This window comes from Oncorhynchus nerka, linkage group LG6 (assembly GCF_034236695.1).
Source record: "Oncorhynchus nerka isolate Pitt River linkage group LG6, Oner_Uvic_2.0, whole genome shotgun sequence".
Taxonomy (NCBI): Eukaryota; Metazoa; Chordata; class Actinopteri; order Salmoniformes; family Salmonidae; genus Oncorhynchus; species Oncorhynchus nerka.
Window position 1 is genome coordinate 19,013,925 of NC_088401.1, and position 11,900 is coordinate 19,025,824.

The 11,900-nt window shown below is 50.7% G+C and overlaps 1 protein-coding gene across 3 annotated transcripts in view; it reads left to right on the plus strand.

Moving 5' to 3' along the window:
- Positions 1-11,645, plus strand: part of LOC115131025 (actin-binding protein WASF3-like) — a 34,140-nt gene extending 22,495 nt beyond the window's left edge. For 2 of the 3 annotated variants that reach the window (XM_065019350.1, XM_065019351.1), the window contains exons 4-9: positions 4,538-4,691; positions 4,862-4,979; positions 5,053-5,234; positions 6,020-6,262; positions 7,655-7,953; positions 9,237-11,645. In XM_065019350.1, coding sequence (XP_064875422.1) covers positions 4,538-4,691; positions 4,862-4,979; positions 5,053-5,234; positions 6,020-6,262; positions 7,655-7,953; positions 9,237-9,394 — 1,154 coding nt within the window. In that variant the 3' untranslated portion in view covers positions 9,395-11,645. The remainder of the gene's footprint in view (positions 1-4,537; positions 4,692-4,861; positions 4,980-5,052; positions 5,235-6,019; positions 6,263-7,654; positions 7,954-9,236) is intronic. The other variant, XM_065019352.1, reaches the window with a different exon arrangement.
- Positions 11,646-11,900: the final 255 nt, after the last annotated feature.

Here is an 11,900-nt window from a genome sequence, read left to right on the forward strand (position 1 = left end):
CTATCCCCCTCTCCCTAACCCTCTCTCTCACCCTGTCTATCCCCTCTCTCCCCCTCTAACCCTCTCTCTCACACCCTGTTTATCCCCCTCTCCCTCCCTCTCTCACACCCTGTCCCCCTCTCCTAACCCTCTCTCTCTCACACCCTGTCTATCCCCTCTCCCTAACCCTCTCTCTCACACCCTGTCTATCCCCCTCTCCCCCCTAACCCTCTCTCTCACACCCTGTCTATCCCCCTCTCCCTAACCCTCTCTCTCACACCCTGTCTATCCCCCCCTCTCCTCTCCCTAACCCTCTCTCTCCCTAACCCTCTCTCTCACCTGTCTATCCCCCTCTCCCTAACCCTCTCTCTCACACCCTGTCTATCCCCCTCTCCCTAACCCTCTCTCTCACACCCTGTTTATCCCCCTCTCCCCTAACCCTCTCTCTCACACCCTGTCTATCCCCCTCTCCCTAAACCCTCTCTCTCAACCCTCTCCTATCTCTCCCCCTCTATCCCCCTAACCCTCTCTCTCACACCCTGTCTATCCCCCTCTCCCCTAACCCTCTCTCTCACACCCTGTCTATCCCCCTCTATCCCCCTAACCCTCTCTCACACCCTGTTTATCTAACCCTCCCCCTCTCCCCCTCTCCTAACCCTACACCCTCCCCCTCTCCCTCAACCCTGTTTATCCCCCTCCCTAACCCCTCTGTGTCTATCCCCCTCTCCCTAACCCTCTCTCTCACACCCTGTCTATCCCCCTCTCCCTAACCCTCTCTCTCTCTATCCCCCTCCCTCCCTAACCCTGTCTATCCCCCTCTCCCTAACCCTCTCTCTCACACCCTGTCTATCCCCCTCTCCCTAACCCTCTCTCTCACACCCTGTTTATCCCCCTCCCTAACCCTCTCCCACCCTGTTTATCCCCCTCCCCTAACCCTCTCTCACACCCTGTCTATCCCCCTCTCCCTAACCCTCTCTCTCACACCCTGTTTATCCCCCTCTCCCTAACCCTCTCTCTCACACCCTGTCTATCCCCCTCTCCCTAACCCTCTCTCTCACACCCTGTCTATCCCCCTCTCCCTAACCCTCTCTCACACCCTGTCTATCCCCCTCTCTCTCCTAACCCTCTCTCTCACACCCTGTCTCTCTCCCCCTGTTTATCTCCCTAACCCTATCCCCCTCCCTCACACCCTGTTTATCCCCCTCTCCCTAACCCTCTCTCTCACACCCTGTTTATCCCCCTCTCCCTAACCCTCTCTCTCACACCCTGTCTATCCCCCTCTCCCTAACCCTGCTCCCTCTCTCACACCCTGTCTATCCCCCTCTCTCCCTAACCCCCTCTAACCCTCTCTCACACCCTGTTTCTCTCTCACACCCTGTCTATCCCCCCTAACCCTCTCTAACCCTCTCTCTCACACCCTGTCTATCCCCCTCTCCCTAACCCTCTCTCTCACACCCTGTCTATCCCCCTAACCCTCCCTCTCACACCCTGTCTATCCCCCTCTCCCCCTCTCTCACACCCTGTCTATCCCCCTCTCCTAACCCTCTCTCTCACACCCTGTCTATCCCCCTCTCCCTAACCCTCTCTCTCACACCCTGTTTATCCCCCTCTCCTAACCCTCTCTCACACCCTGTCTATCCCCCTCTCCTAACCCTCTCTCACACCCTGTCTATCCCCCTCTCCCTAACCCTCTCTCTCACACCCTGTCTATCCCCCTCTCCCTAACCCTCTCTCACACCCTGTCTATCCCCCTCTCCCTAACCCTCTCTCTCACACCCTGTTTATCCCCCTCTCCCTAACCCTCTCTCCCTCACACCCTGTCTATCCCCCTCTCCCTAAACCCTCTCTCTCAACCCTGTCTATCCCCCTCTCCCTAACCCTCTCTCTCACACCCTGTCTATCCCCCTCTCCTAACCCTCTCTCACACCCTGTCTCTCCCCCTCCCCTAACCCTCTCTCACCCTCTCTCACACCCTGTTTATCCCCCTCTCCCTAACCCTCTCTCACACCCTGTCTATCCCCCTCCCTCCCTATCCCCCTCTCCCTAACCCTCTCTCTCACACCCTGTCTATCCCCCTCTCCCTAAACCCTCTCTCTCACACCCTGTCTATCCCCCTCTCCCTAACCCTCTAACCCTGTTTATCTCTCTCTCCCTAACCCTGTCTATCCCCCTCTCCCTAACCCTCTCTCACACCCTGTCTATCCCCCTCTCCCTAACCCTCTCTCACACCCTGTCTATCCCCTCTCCTAACCCTCTCTCACACCCTGTCTATCCCCTCTCACACCCTGTCCTAACCCTCTCTCTCACACCCTGTCTATCCCCCTCTCCCTAACCCTCTCTCACACCCTGTCTATCCCCCTCTCCCTCTCCCTCCCCCTGTCTCTCCCTCCTCTCTCACACCCTGTCTATCCCCTCTCCCTAACCCTCTCTCACACCCTGTCTATCCCCCTCTCCCTAACCCTCTCTCTCACACCCTGTCTATCCCCCTCTCCCTAACCCTCTCTCTGTTTATCCCCCTCTCCCTAACCCTCTCTCTCACACCCTGTCTATCCCCCTCTCCCTAACCGCTCTCTCTCACACCCTGTCTATCCCCCTCTCCCTAACCCTCTCTCACACCCTGTCTATCCCCCTCTCCCTAACCCTCTCTCACACTCATCCCTCTCCCTAACCCTCTCTCTCTCCCCTCCCTAACCCTCTCTCTCTCACACCCTGTTTATCCCCCTCCCTCCTAACCCTCTCCCTAACCCTCTCTCACACCCTGTCTATCCCCCTCTCCCTAACCCTCTCTCTCACACCCTGTCTATCCCCCTCTCCCTAACCCTCTCTCTCACACCCTGTTTATCCCCCCTAACCCTCTCTCCCCCTGTTTACCCCCTCTCCCTAACCCTCACACCCTGTCTATCCCCCTCTCCCTAACCCTCTCTCACACCCTGTCTATCCCCCTCTCCCTAACCCTGTTTACCCTCTCTCCCTCACACCCTGTCTATCCCCCTCTCCCTACCCTCTCTCTCACCCTGTTTATCCCCCTCTCCCTAACCCTCTCTCACACCCTGTTTATCCCCCTCTCCCTAACCCTCTCTCACACCCTGTCTATCCCCCTCTCCCCTCTAAATCCCCTCTCCCTCCCTCACACCCTGTCTATCCCCCTCTCCCTCTAACCCTCTCTCACACCCTGTCTATCCCCCTCTCCCTAACCCTCTCTCACACCCTGTCTATCCCCCTCTCCCTAACCCTCTCTCACACCCTGTTTATCCCCCTCTCCCTAACCCTCTCTCACACCCTGTTTATCCCCTCTCCCTAACCCTCTCTCACACCCTGTCTATCCCCCTCTCCCTCCCTCTCTCAACCCTGTCTATCCCCCTCTCCCTCCCTCTCTCACACCCTGTTTAACCCCTCTCCCTAACCCTCTCTCTCACACCCTGTTTATCCCCCTCTCCCTAACCCTCTCTCACACCCTGTCTCCCCCTCTCAACCCTCTCTCACCCCTGTTTATCCCCCTCTCCCTAACCCTCTCTCTCACACCCTGTTTATCCCCCTCTCCCTAACCCTCTCTCACACCCTGTCTATCCCCCTCTCCCTCCCTAACCCTCTCTCCCTCACACCCTGTTTATCCCCCTCTCCCTAACCCTCTCTCACACCCTGTCTATCCCCCTCTCCCTAAACCCTCTCTCTCACACCCTGTCTATCCCCCTCTCCCTAAACCCTCTCTCTCACACCCTGTTTATCCCCCTCTCCCCTAACCCTCCTCTAACCCTCTCACACCCTGTCTATCCCCTCTCTCCCTAACCCTCTCTCACACCCTGTCTATCCCCCTCTCCCCCCTCTAAACCCTCTCTCTCACACCCTGTCTTCCCCTATCCCCCTCTCCCTAACCCTCTCTCTCACACCCTGTTTATCCCCCTCTCCCTAACCCTCTCTCTCACACCCTGTCTATCCCCCCTCTCCCTAACCCTCTCTCTCTCACCCTGTCTATCCCCCCCCCTCTCCCTAACCCTCTCTCACACCCTGTTTATCCCCCTCTCCCTAACCCTCTCTCTCACACCCTGTTTATCCCCCTCTCCCCTAACCCTCTCTCACACCCTGTTTATCCCCCTCCCTAACCCTCTCTCCCCCTAACCCCACCCTCTCCCCCTCACCCTCTCTCACACCTGTCTATCCCCTCTCCCTAACCCTCTCTCACACCCTGTTTATCCCCTCTCCTCCCTAACCCTCTCACACCCTCACACCCTGTCTATCCCCCTCTCCCTAACCCTCTCTCACACCCTGTTTATCCCCCTCTCCTCTAACCCTCTCTCTCTCACACCCTGTTTATCCCCCTCTCCCTAACCCTCTCTCCCCCTGTCTATCCCCCCTCTCTCTCACACCCTGTTTATCCCCCTCTCCCTAACCCTAATCCTCTCTCTCACCCTCTATCCCCCTCTCACCCCTGTTTATCCCCCTCTCCCTAACCCTCTCTCTCACACCCTGTTTATCCCCCTCTCCCTAACCCTCTCTCTACTTCTATTTATGTGTCCTCTCTCTCTCTCGCTCTTTGTTTGTCCTCTTTCTCTGTCCTCAGTCTCTCTGCAGGACATCAACATGAAGAAGGCTTTTAAGAGCAGTACCGCCCAGGACCAGCAGGTGGTATCCACGAGGAGCGTTCCCATCCCTGTCAAGGAGATGTACAACCTGAGTAACAAACCTCCACCTCTCAACATCCTCTCCAAATATAGGTGTGTTCTCTCCCCCTCCCTTTCTATGATCTGTCTAATGTTTCCTACCCAGGGCAGTCTTAACCCAGAGTCAAATTCCTCACCTGATCTTGTTTTGTAGTCTCATAATAGAATGTTGTGGACTTCATTTCCCACAAACCCTGACCCGCGTTTGCCCTTTGACTCTGTAGGGATGACCACAAGGAGGGGCTGAAGTTCTACACTGACCCCTCCTACTTCTTCGACCTGTGGAGAGAGAAGATGCTGCGGGACACGGAAGACAAGAGGAAGGAGAAGAGGAAGAACAAAGTAAGCAAAACAATCTCTCCCTTCTTCTCTTTCTCTTCCTCCTCCGTCTCCACTAATATGTCTCTCCTCGCAGGAGCAGAAGCGTTGTGTGGACGGGACGTTGCAGAGGGAGGTGAAGAAGGTGCGTAAGGCTCGTAACCGTCGCCAGGAGTGGAATATGTTGGCCCTGGATAAGGAGCTGAGGCCTGACCACCACCACACACACTCTCTCCACCGGGGGGCCACCTGCGAGGGATCACTATCCCCTGAGATGAGGCCAGTCCAAATACACACAGTTACATACATACTTGCATGATGAGGTCAATGAAGAGTTGACATAAAACAAAGATTCTTTAATAAGATAACATATCAAATGTTTTTTTTAAAGTATGGAATAATTACTTTTCTGTATAATAGATTTCTATTGGAAATAAGGGGTTTCCCCCAGTGGAAATAAGGGGTTTCCCCAGTGGAAATAAGGTGTTTCCCCCAGTGGAAATAAGGTGTTTTCCCCAGTGGAAATAAGGGGTTTCCCCCAGTGGAAATAAGGGGTTTCCCCCAGTGGAAATAAGGGGTTTCCCCCAGTGGAAATAAGGTGTTTTCCCCAGTGGAAATAAGGTGTTTCCCCCAGTGGAAATACGGGGTTTTAAATAAGGGGTTTCCCCCAGTGGAAATAAGGCGTTTCCCCCAGTGGAAATAAGGTGTTTCCCCCAGTGGAAATAAGGTGTTTCCCCCAGTGGAAATAAGGTGTTTCCCCCAGTGGAAATAAGTGGTTTTCCCCAGTGGAAATAAGGTGTTTTCCCCAGTGGAAATAAGGGGTTTCCCCCAGTGGAAATAAGGGGTTTTAAATAAGGGGTTTCCCCCAGTGGAAATAAGGTGTTTCCCCCAGTGGAAATAAGGGGGGAAATAAGGGGTTTCCCCCAGTGGAAATAAGGGGTTTCCCCCAGTACTATGATAATTTAGTCTCTGTCAGCTGTTCAAGGAGACGTGACAGTCCTCTTACTCCCCCTGCTGGCCATTCTGTAAAATGTTGTCTCCATCTTCCTCCCTCTCTCTCTTAGGGGTCTTGGGCCTGACCACCACCAACGCCACTACCCTCACTCAACCAATCATGCTGGTCACGCGCACACGTACTCCGGCCCGCCTCCCAGTCTCCTGGCTGCTCAGCTGGCTGCTCAGGGAAACGCCACTCTGGACCATGCCTACAGGGGATACAACCTGGGTCGCCCCCACAATGCTACACCCCGTCTCCCTCCCATTGAGAACATGAATGGATCCATGTCTCTACGACCTGTGGACTACAGGTCAGAGAGTGCACATGAATAAACACACTGGCAGACAGATTGATGCATATATGCACTCAAATAAACATTAACATTCATTGACATGTGCACAGGGACACCAAACAAACCCATGTACGCTCTTTTGTTGGGGCTCTGCCCCAGCTCCAGGGTTTGTTGTGTTTAATGTGCTATTGGTTTGGATTAGATCTGATGATGAACAACAGGCTTTACCCTCTCTGGAGTTTAGCAGTTGGCTCTGCCCCAGCTCCAGGGTTTGTTGTGTTTAATGTGCTATTGGTTTGGATTAGATCTGATGATGAACAACAGGCTTTACCCTCTCTGGAGTTTAGCAGTTGGCTCTGCCCCAGCTCCAGGGTTTGTTGTGTTTAATGTGCTATTGGTTTGGATTAGATCTGATGATGAACAACAGGCTTTACCCTCTCTGGAGTTTAGCAGTTGGCTCTGCCCCAGCTCCAGGGTTTGTTGTGTTTAATGTGCTATTGGTTTGGATTAGATCTGATGATGAACAACAGGCTTTACCCTCTCTGGAGTTTAGCAGTTGGCTCTGCCCCAGCTCCAGGGTTTGTTGTGTTTAATGTGCTATTGGTTTGGATTAGATCTGATGATGAACAACAGGCTTTACCCTCTCTGGAGTTTAGCAGTTGGCTCTGTAATGTACTGTCATCCCATACAAGCCAAGTACTGCACTGGTACACTCAAAACCCAAACACGGACCTCTGCTTTGGTCTTGACATGACTCGTCTGTGACCTGTCTAACTCTGGTAATAATTCCACCCTGTTCTTCTTGAACTTGTCAGAGGATGTTGGTATGGTAGGATTATCATGGTTACATGTGAGATGTTGGTATGGTAGGATTATCATGGTTATATGTGAGATGTTGATATGGTAGGATTATCATGGTTATATGTGAGATGTTGGTATGGTAGGATTATCATGGTTATATGTGAGATGTTGATATGGTAGGATTATCATGGTTATATGTGAGATGTTGGTATGGTAGGATTATCATGGTTATATGTGAGATGTTGGTATGGTAGGATTATCATGGTTATATGTGAGATGTTGATATGGTAGGATTATCATGGTTATATGTGAGATGTTGGTATGGTAGGATTATCATGGTTATATGTGAGATGTTGGTATGGTAGGATTATCATGGTTATATGTGAGATGTTGGTATGGTAGGATTATCATGGTTATATGTGAGATGTTGGTATGGTAGGATTATCATGGTTATATGTGAGATGTTGATATGGTAGGATTATCATGGTTATATGTGAGATGTTTTTGTGGAGAGGCTGATTAACATATGATATTTTTATTTCTGAAATGGTTTATGATGATTAATATAATGCCTCATGTTCACCCTCCATCTGTCCCTCTCTCTCTCAGTATGGAGGGATATGGAAACGGCTCCCCTCCTCCTGCTCCTCTCATGCCATCTGCACAATCTGCCTTTGCCACGCCCCCCGGAGGCCCACTTCCTCTTCCAGGTCTAATGGGATCAGTTGGTGTCTATGCCCTGCCCCCACCGCCAATCGCTGGGTCGCTGGTGGCTCCAATTCCCCCAATGCCTCCGCCCCCTCCTCCAGGCTCCTCCTACTCTACCACTCCCAAGATGTCCTCCGTGCCCCACAATGCCCAGCCTGTTAATGATGCTCGTAGTGATCTGCTGGCTGCCATACGCATGGGTAAGACTGCCTATCTATATCTAACCCACCTGTCTCTGTGGCAGAGCTATTCTGTGTGTGTGTATGTGTGTGTGTGTGTGTGTGTGTGTGTGTGTTTGTTTGTTTTGCATTACCTGGTGCCCCGGGGTGGGGGAGATTTCTCTTTAGGACCAATGGAATGATCTAAAATGAGCAAGTTGGGCCAACCTTGGGCCACGGGCCATGCAAACCGAACCTTCATTTTCTGTCTGTCTGTTTGACTGACTGGCTGGCTGGCTGGCTGACTGCCTAACCCGTCTCTCTCTCCCTGGCTGTAGGTATCTAGTTGAAGTGTGTCTAACTGTCTCTCTCCCTGGCTGTAGGTATCTAGTTGAAGTGTGTCTAACTGTCTCTCTCCCTGGCTGTAGGTATCTAGTTGAAGTGTGTCTAACTGTCTCTCTCCCTGGCTGTAGGTATCCAGTTGAAGTGTGTCTAACTGTCTCTCTCCCTGGCTGTAGGTATCTAGTTGAAGTGTGTCTAACTGTCTCTCTCCCTGGCTGTAGGTATCTAGTTGAAGTGTGTCTAACTGTCTCTCTCCCTGGCTGTAGGTATCTAGTTGAAGTGTGTCTAACTGTCTCTCTCCTGGCTGTAGGTATCTAGTTGAAGTGTGTCTAACTGTCTCTCTCCCTGGCTGTAGGTATCTAGTTGAAGTGTGTCTAACTGTCTCTCTCCCTGGCTGTAGGTATCTAGTTGAAGTGTGTCTAACTGTCTCTCTCCCTGGCTGTAGGTATCTAGTTGAAGTGTGTCTAACTGTCTCTCTCCCTGGCTGTAGGTATCTAGTTGAAGTGTGTCTAACTGTCTCTCTCCCTGGCTGTAGGTATATAGTTGAAGTGTGTCTAACTGTCTCTCTCCTGGCTGTAGGTATCAGTTGAAGTGTGTCTAACTGTCTCTCTCCCTGGCTGTAGGTATCCAGTTGAAGTGTGTCTAACTGTCTCTCTCCCTGGCTGTAGGTATCCAGTTGAAGTGTGTCTAACTGTCTCTCTCCCTGGCTGTAGGTATCCAGTTGAAGTGTGTCTAACTGTCTCTCTCCCTGGCTGTAGGTATCCAGTTGAAGTGTGTCTAACTGTCTCTCTCCCTGGCTGTAGGTATCTAGTTGAAGTGTGTCTAACTGTCTCTCTCCCTGGCTGTAGGTATCTAGTTGAAGTGTGTCTAACTGTCTCTCTCCCTGGCTGTAGGTATCTAGTTGAAGTGTGTCTAACTGTCTCTCTCCCTGGCTGTAGGTATCTAGTTGAAGTGTATCTAACTGTCTCTCTCCCTGGCTGTAGGTATCCAGTTGAAAAAGGGTCAGGAGCAGCAGGAACAGCAGGCTAAGAGAGAGCCTGTAGGGAACGACGTGGCCACCATCCTCTCCAGACGCATCGCTGTCGAGTACTCCGACTCCGAAGATGACTCAGAGCTGGAAGAGAACGACTGGTCCGACTAACACACACACACACACACACACACACACACACACACACACACACATCACTCACTCAAAAGCTGAAAAGCACATACATGTGCACGTTCACATCCACACAAAAAATAAACCACTAAATGGTTCACTGAGTGTACTAAACATGAATAACACATTCCTAATATCAAGTTGCACCCCCCCTCCTCCTTTTGCCCTCAGAACAGCCTCAATTCGTAGGAGCATGGACTCTACAAGGTGCTGGATGTCCTTTGGGTGGTGAACCATTCATGATACATGTTAAAATTGTTGAGTGTGAAAAACCCAGCAGTGTTGCAGTTCTTGACACAAACATGTGCGCCTGGCACCTACTACCATACCCGTTCAAAGGCACTTACATTTTTTTGTCTTGCCCATTCACCCTCTCATTGGCACACATACACAATCCATGTTTCAATTGTCTCAAGGCTTAAAAATCCTTCTTTAACCTGGCTCCTCCCCTATACCGATACTGATTGAAGGGGATTTAACAGGTGACATCAATAAGGGATTATAGCTTTCACCTGGATTCACCTGGTCAGTCTATGTCACAGAAAGAGCATGTTTTGTACATTCAGTGTATATACTGTCATTATAAAGAGAACAGTTGTCTATAGTTTCCACAAACTGCAGTGCATGCATAGTAAGCAGAATTTAGTGCATGTTTTGTTTTGTACACTCAGTGTATATATACCAACAAAACATAAACAAAAACACACACATACAGGATGTATTTGTACATGATATAAGCTGGGTGACCCCTGGTCACATGTAGCACTGCTGGTAAATCAGACTCCTGCATCAGCCGCTGAAGGGTCCAGAACTGGACCTCTAGCGGTGTACTCAAGATGCACACTATCCAGTTCAGCTGCTATACTGACACTAATTGCAACTAAATGTTCAATTCAATACTATTACTGTTAACATTTTAAAACTCTCAAGCAATGCTCGGGGCATCTTGAATACACCCCAGGAGACCACAGTGTGTCTCTGTATAATATGTTATCCATAATAACACTAGTAAAGCCCTGTTTGTGGCACCCCAGGAGTGGCACTCATCTCATGTATAGTTACAGTCTTAATAAGGGCCTTACTTAGAGAACCCCCCCTTGGGAAGACAGTCTACGTCTTTTTTCTAATGTTTTTACTGAAACACTTCATCTAGGACTGAGACCAATTTTTATGTGTAGATTATAGCAACAGGAAGATGAAGAGAAGTCAAAAGAAACAGCGTGGACTGTGCTGGTCAGGGTAGCGTTCTGAAGGAACCGTGTGGACTGTGCTGGTCAGGGTAGCGTTCTGAAGGAACCGTGTGGACTGTGCTGGTCAGGGTAGCGTTCTGAAGGAACCGTGTGGACTGTGCTGGTCAGGGTAGCGTTCAGAAGGAACCGTGTGGACTGTGCTGGTCATGGTAGCGTTCTGAAGGAACCGTGTGGACTGTGCTGGTCAGGGTAGCGTTCTGAAGGAACCGTGTGGACTGTGCTGGTCAGGGTAGCGTTCAGAAGAAACCGTGTGGACTGTGCTGGTCAGGGTAGCGTTCAGAAGGAACCGTGTGGACTGTGCTGGTCAGGGTAGCGTTCAGAAGGAACCGTGTGGACTGTGCTGGTCAGGGTAGCGTTCAGAAGGAACCGTGTGGACTGTGCTGGTCAGGGTAGCGTTCAGAAGGAACCGCGTGTGGACTGTGCTCGTCAGGGTTTTGTTGGAACAAATGGGAGAAGATGTTTTGAAAGCGTTTTCCTACTGTGTTCCTTCTGAAGGCGACAGGTGTGTGTGAGGGAGTGGCCTGAGAGGGAGGCTGTATTCCATCATCCACACTCGAACATTACCCCATGTGCTACACTTAGGAGGATGCACAGCCAGCATCGTTTCCTTCTAAGTGGTACTCTAGTATGGATATTGGAACGTAGAGTGAGTGAGTGAGTGAGTGAGTGAGTGAGTGAGTGAGTGAGTGAGTGAGTGAGTGAGTGAGTGAGTGAGTGAGTGAGTGAGTGAGTGAGTGAGTGAGTGAGTGAGTTTGTGTTGTGAGAGCGTCTGATTGGAGATAGGGAAGGATGAAAGGAGGCTTAATGGATAACAGCTGTCTAATCGCTTAGTGATGTCTAGCAGAGATATGGAAGATGAAGAATAGATTGGATTGTGTTTAGGGTTGTCATGGTTATTTTTAGTGTGAACTCTGTAAACGTTGAACTCTGTGACCCTGAGAATAAATACAAATATGAGGAATAACAATTGATATTCACAATGTTGTGTCTGCGTCTCTTTCCTGTTGCACTGTTGTCATGGAGACAACACGGTGCTGACACTGACACAGCAGTTTCCATGGTAACAGTATTGCTAGCCAGGATCTTTGGGACGTCCCTACCCTATTGAAGTTGAAATTTAAAATGGTTAAGGTAAAGGTTCAGAATAGGGCTAGGGTCATTTAAGAATGATTGTTACTGGGATTCCGGATAGCACTGACCCAGCTAAGAAGGGAGTCACCATGGGAACAGAGGAG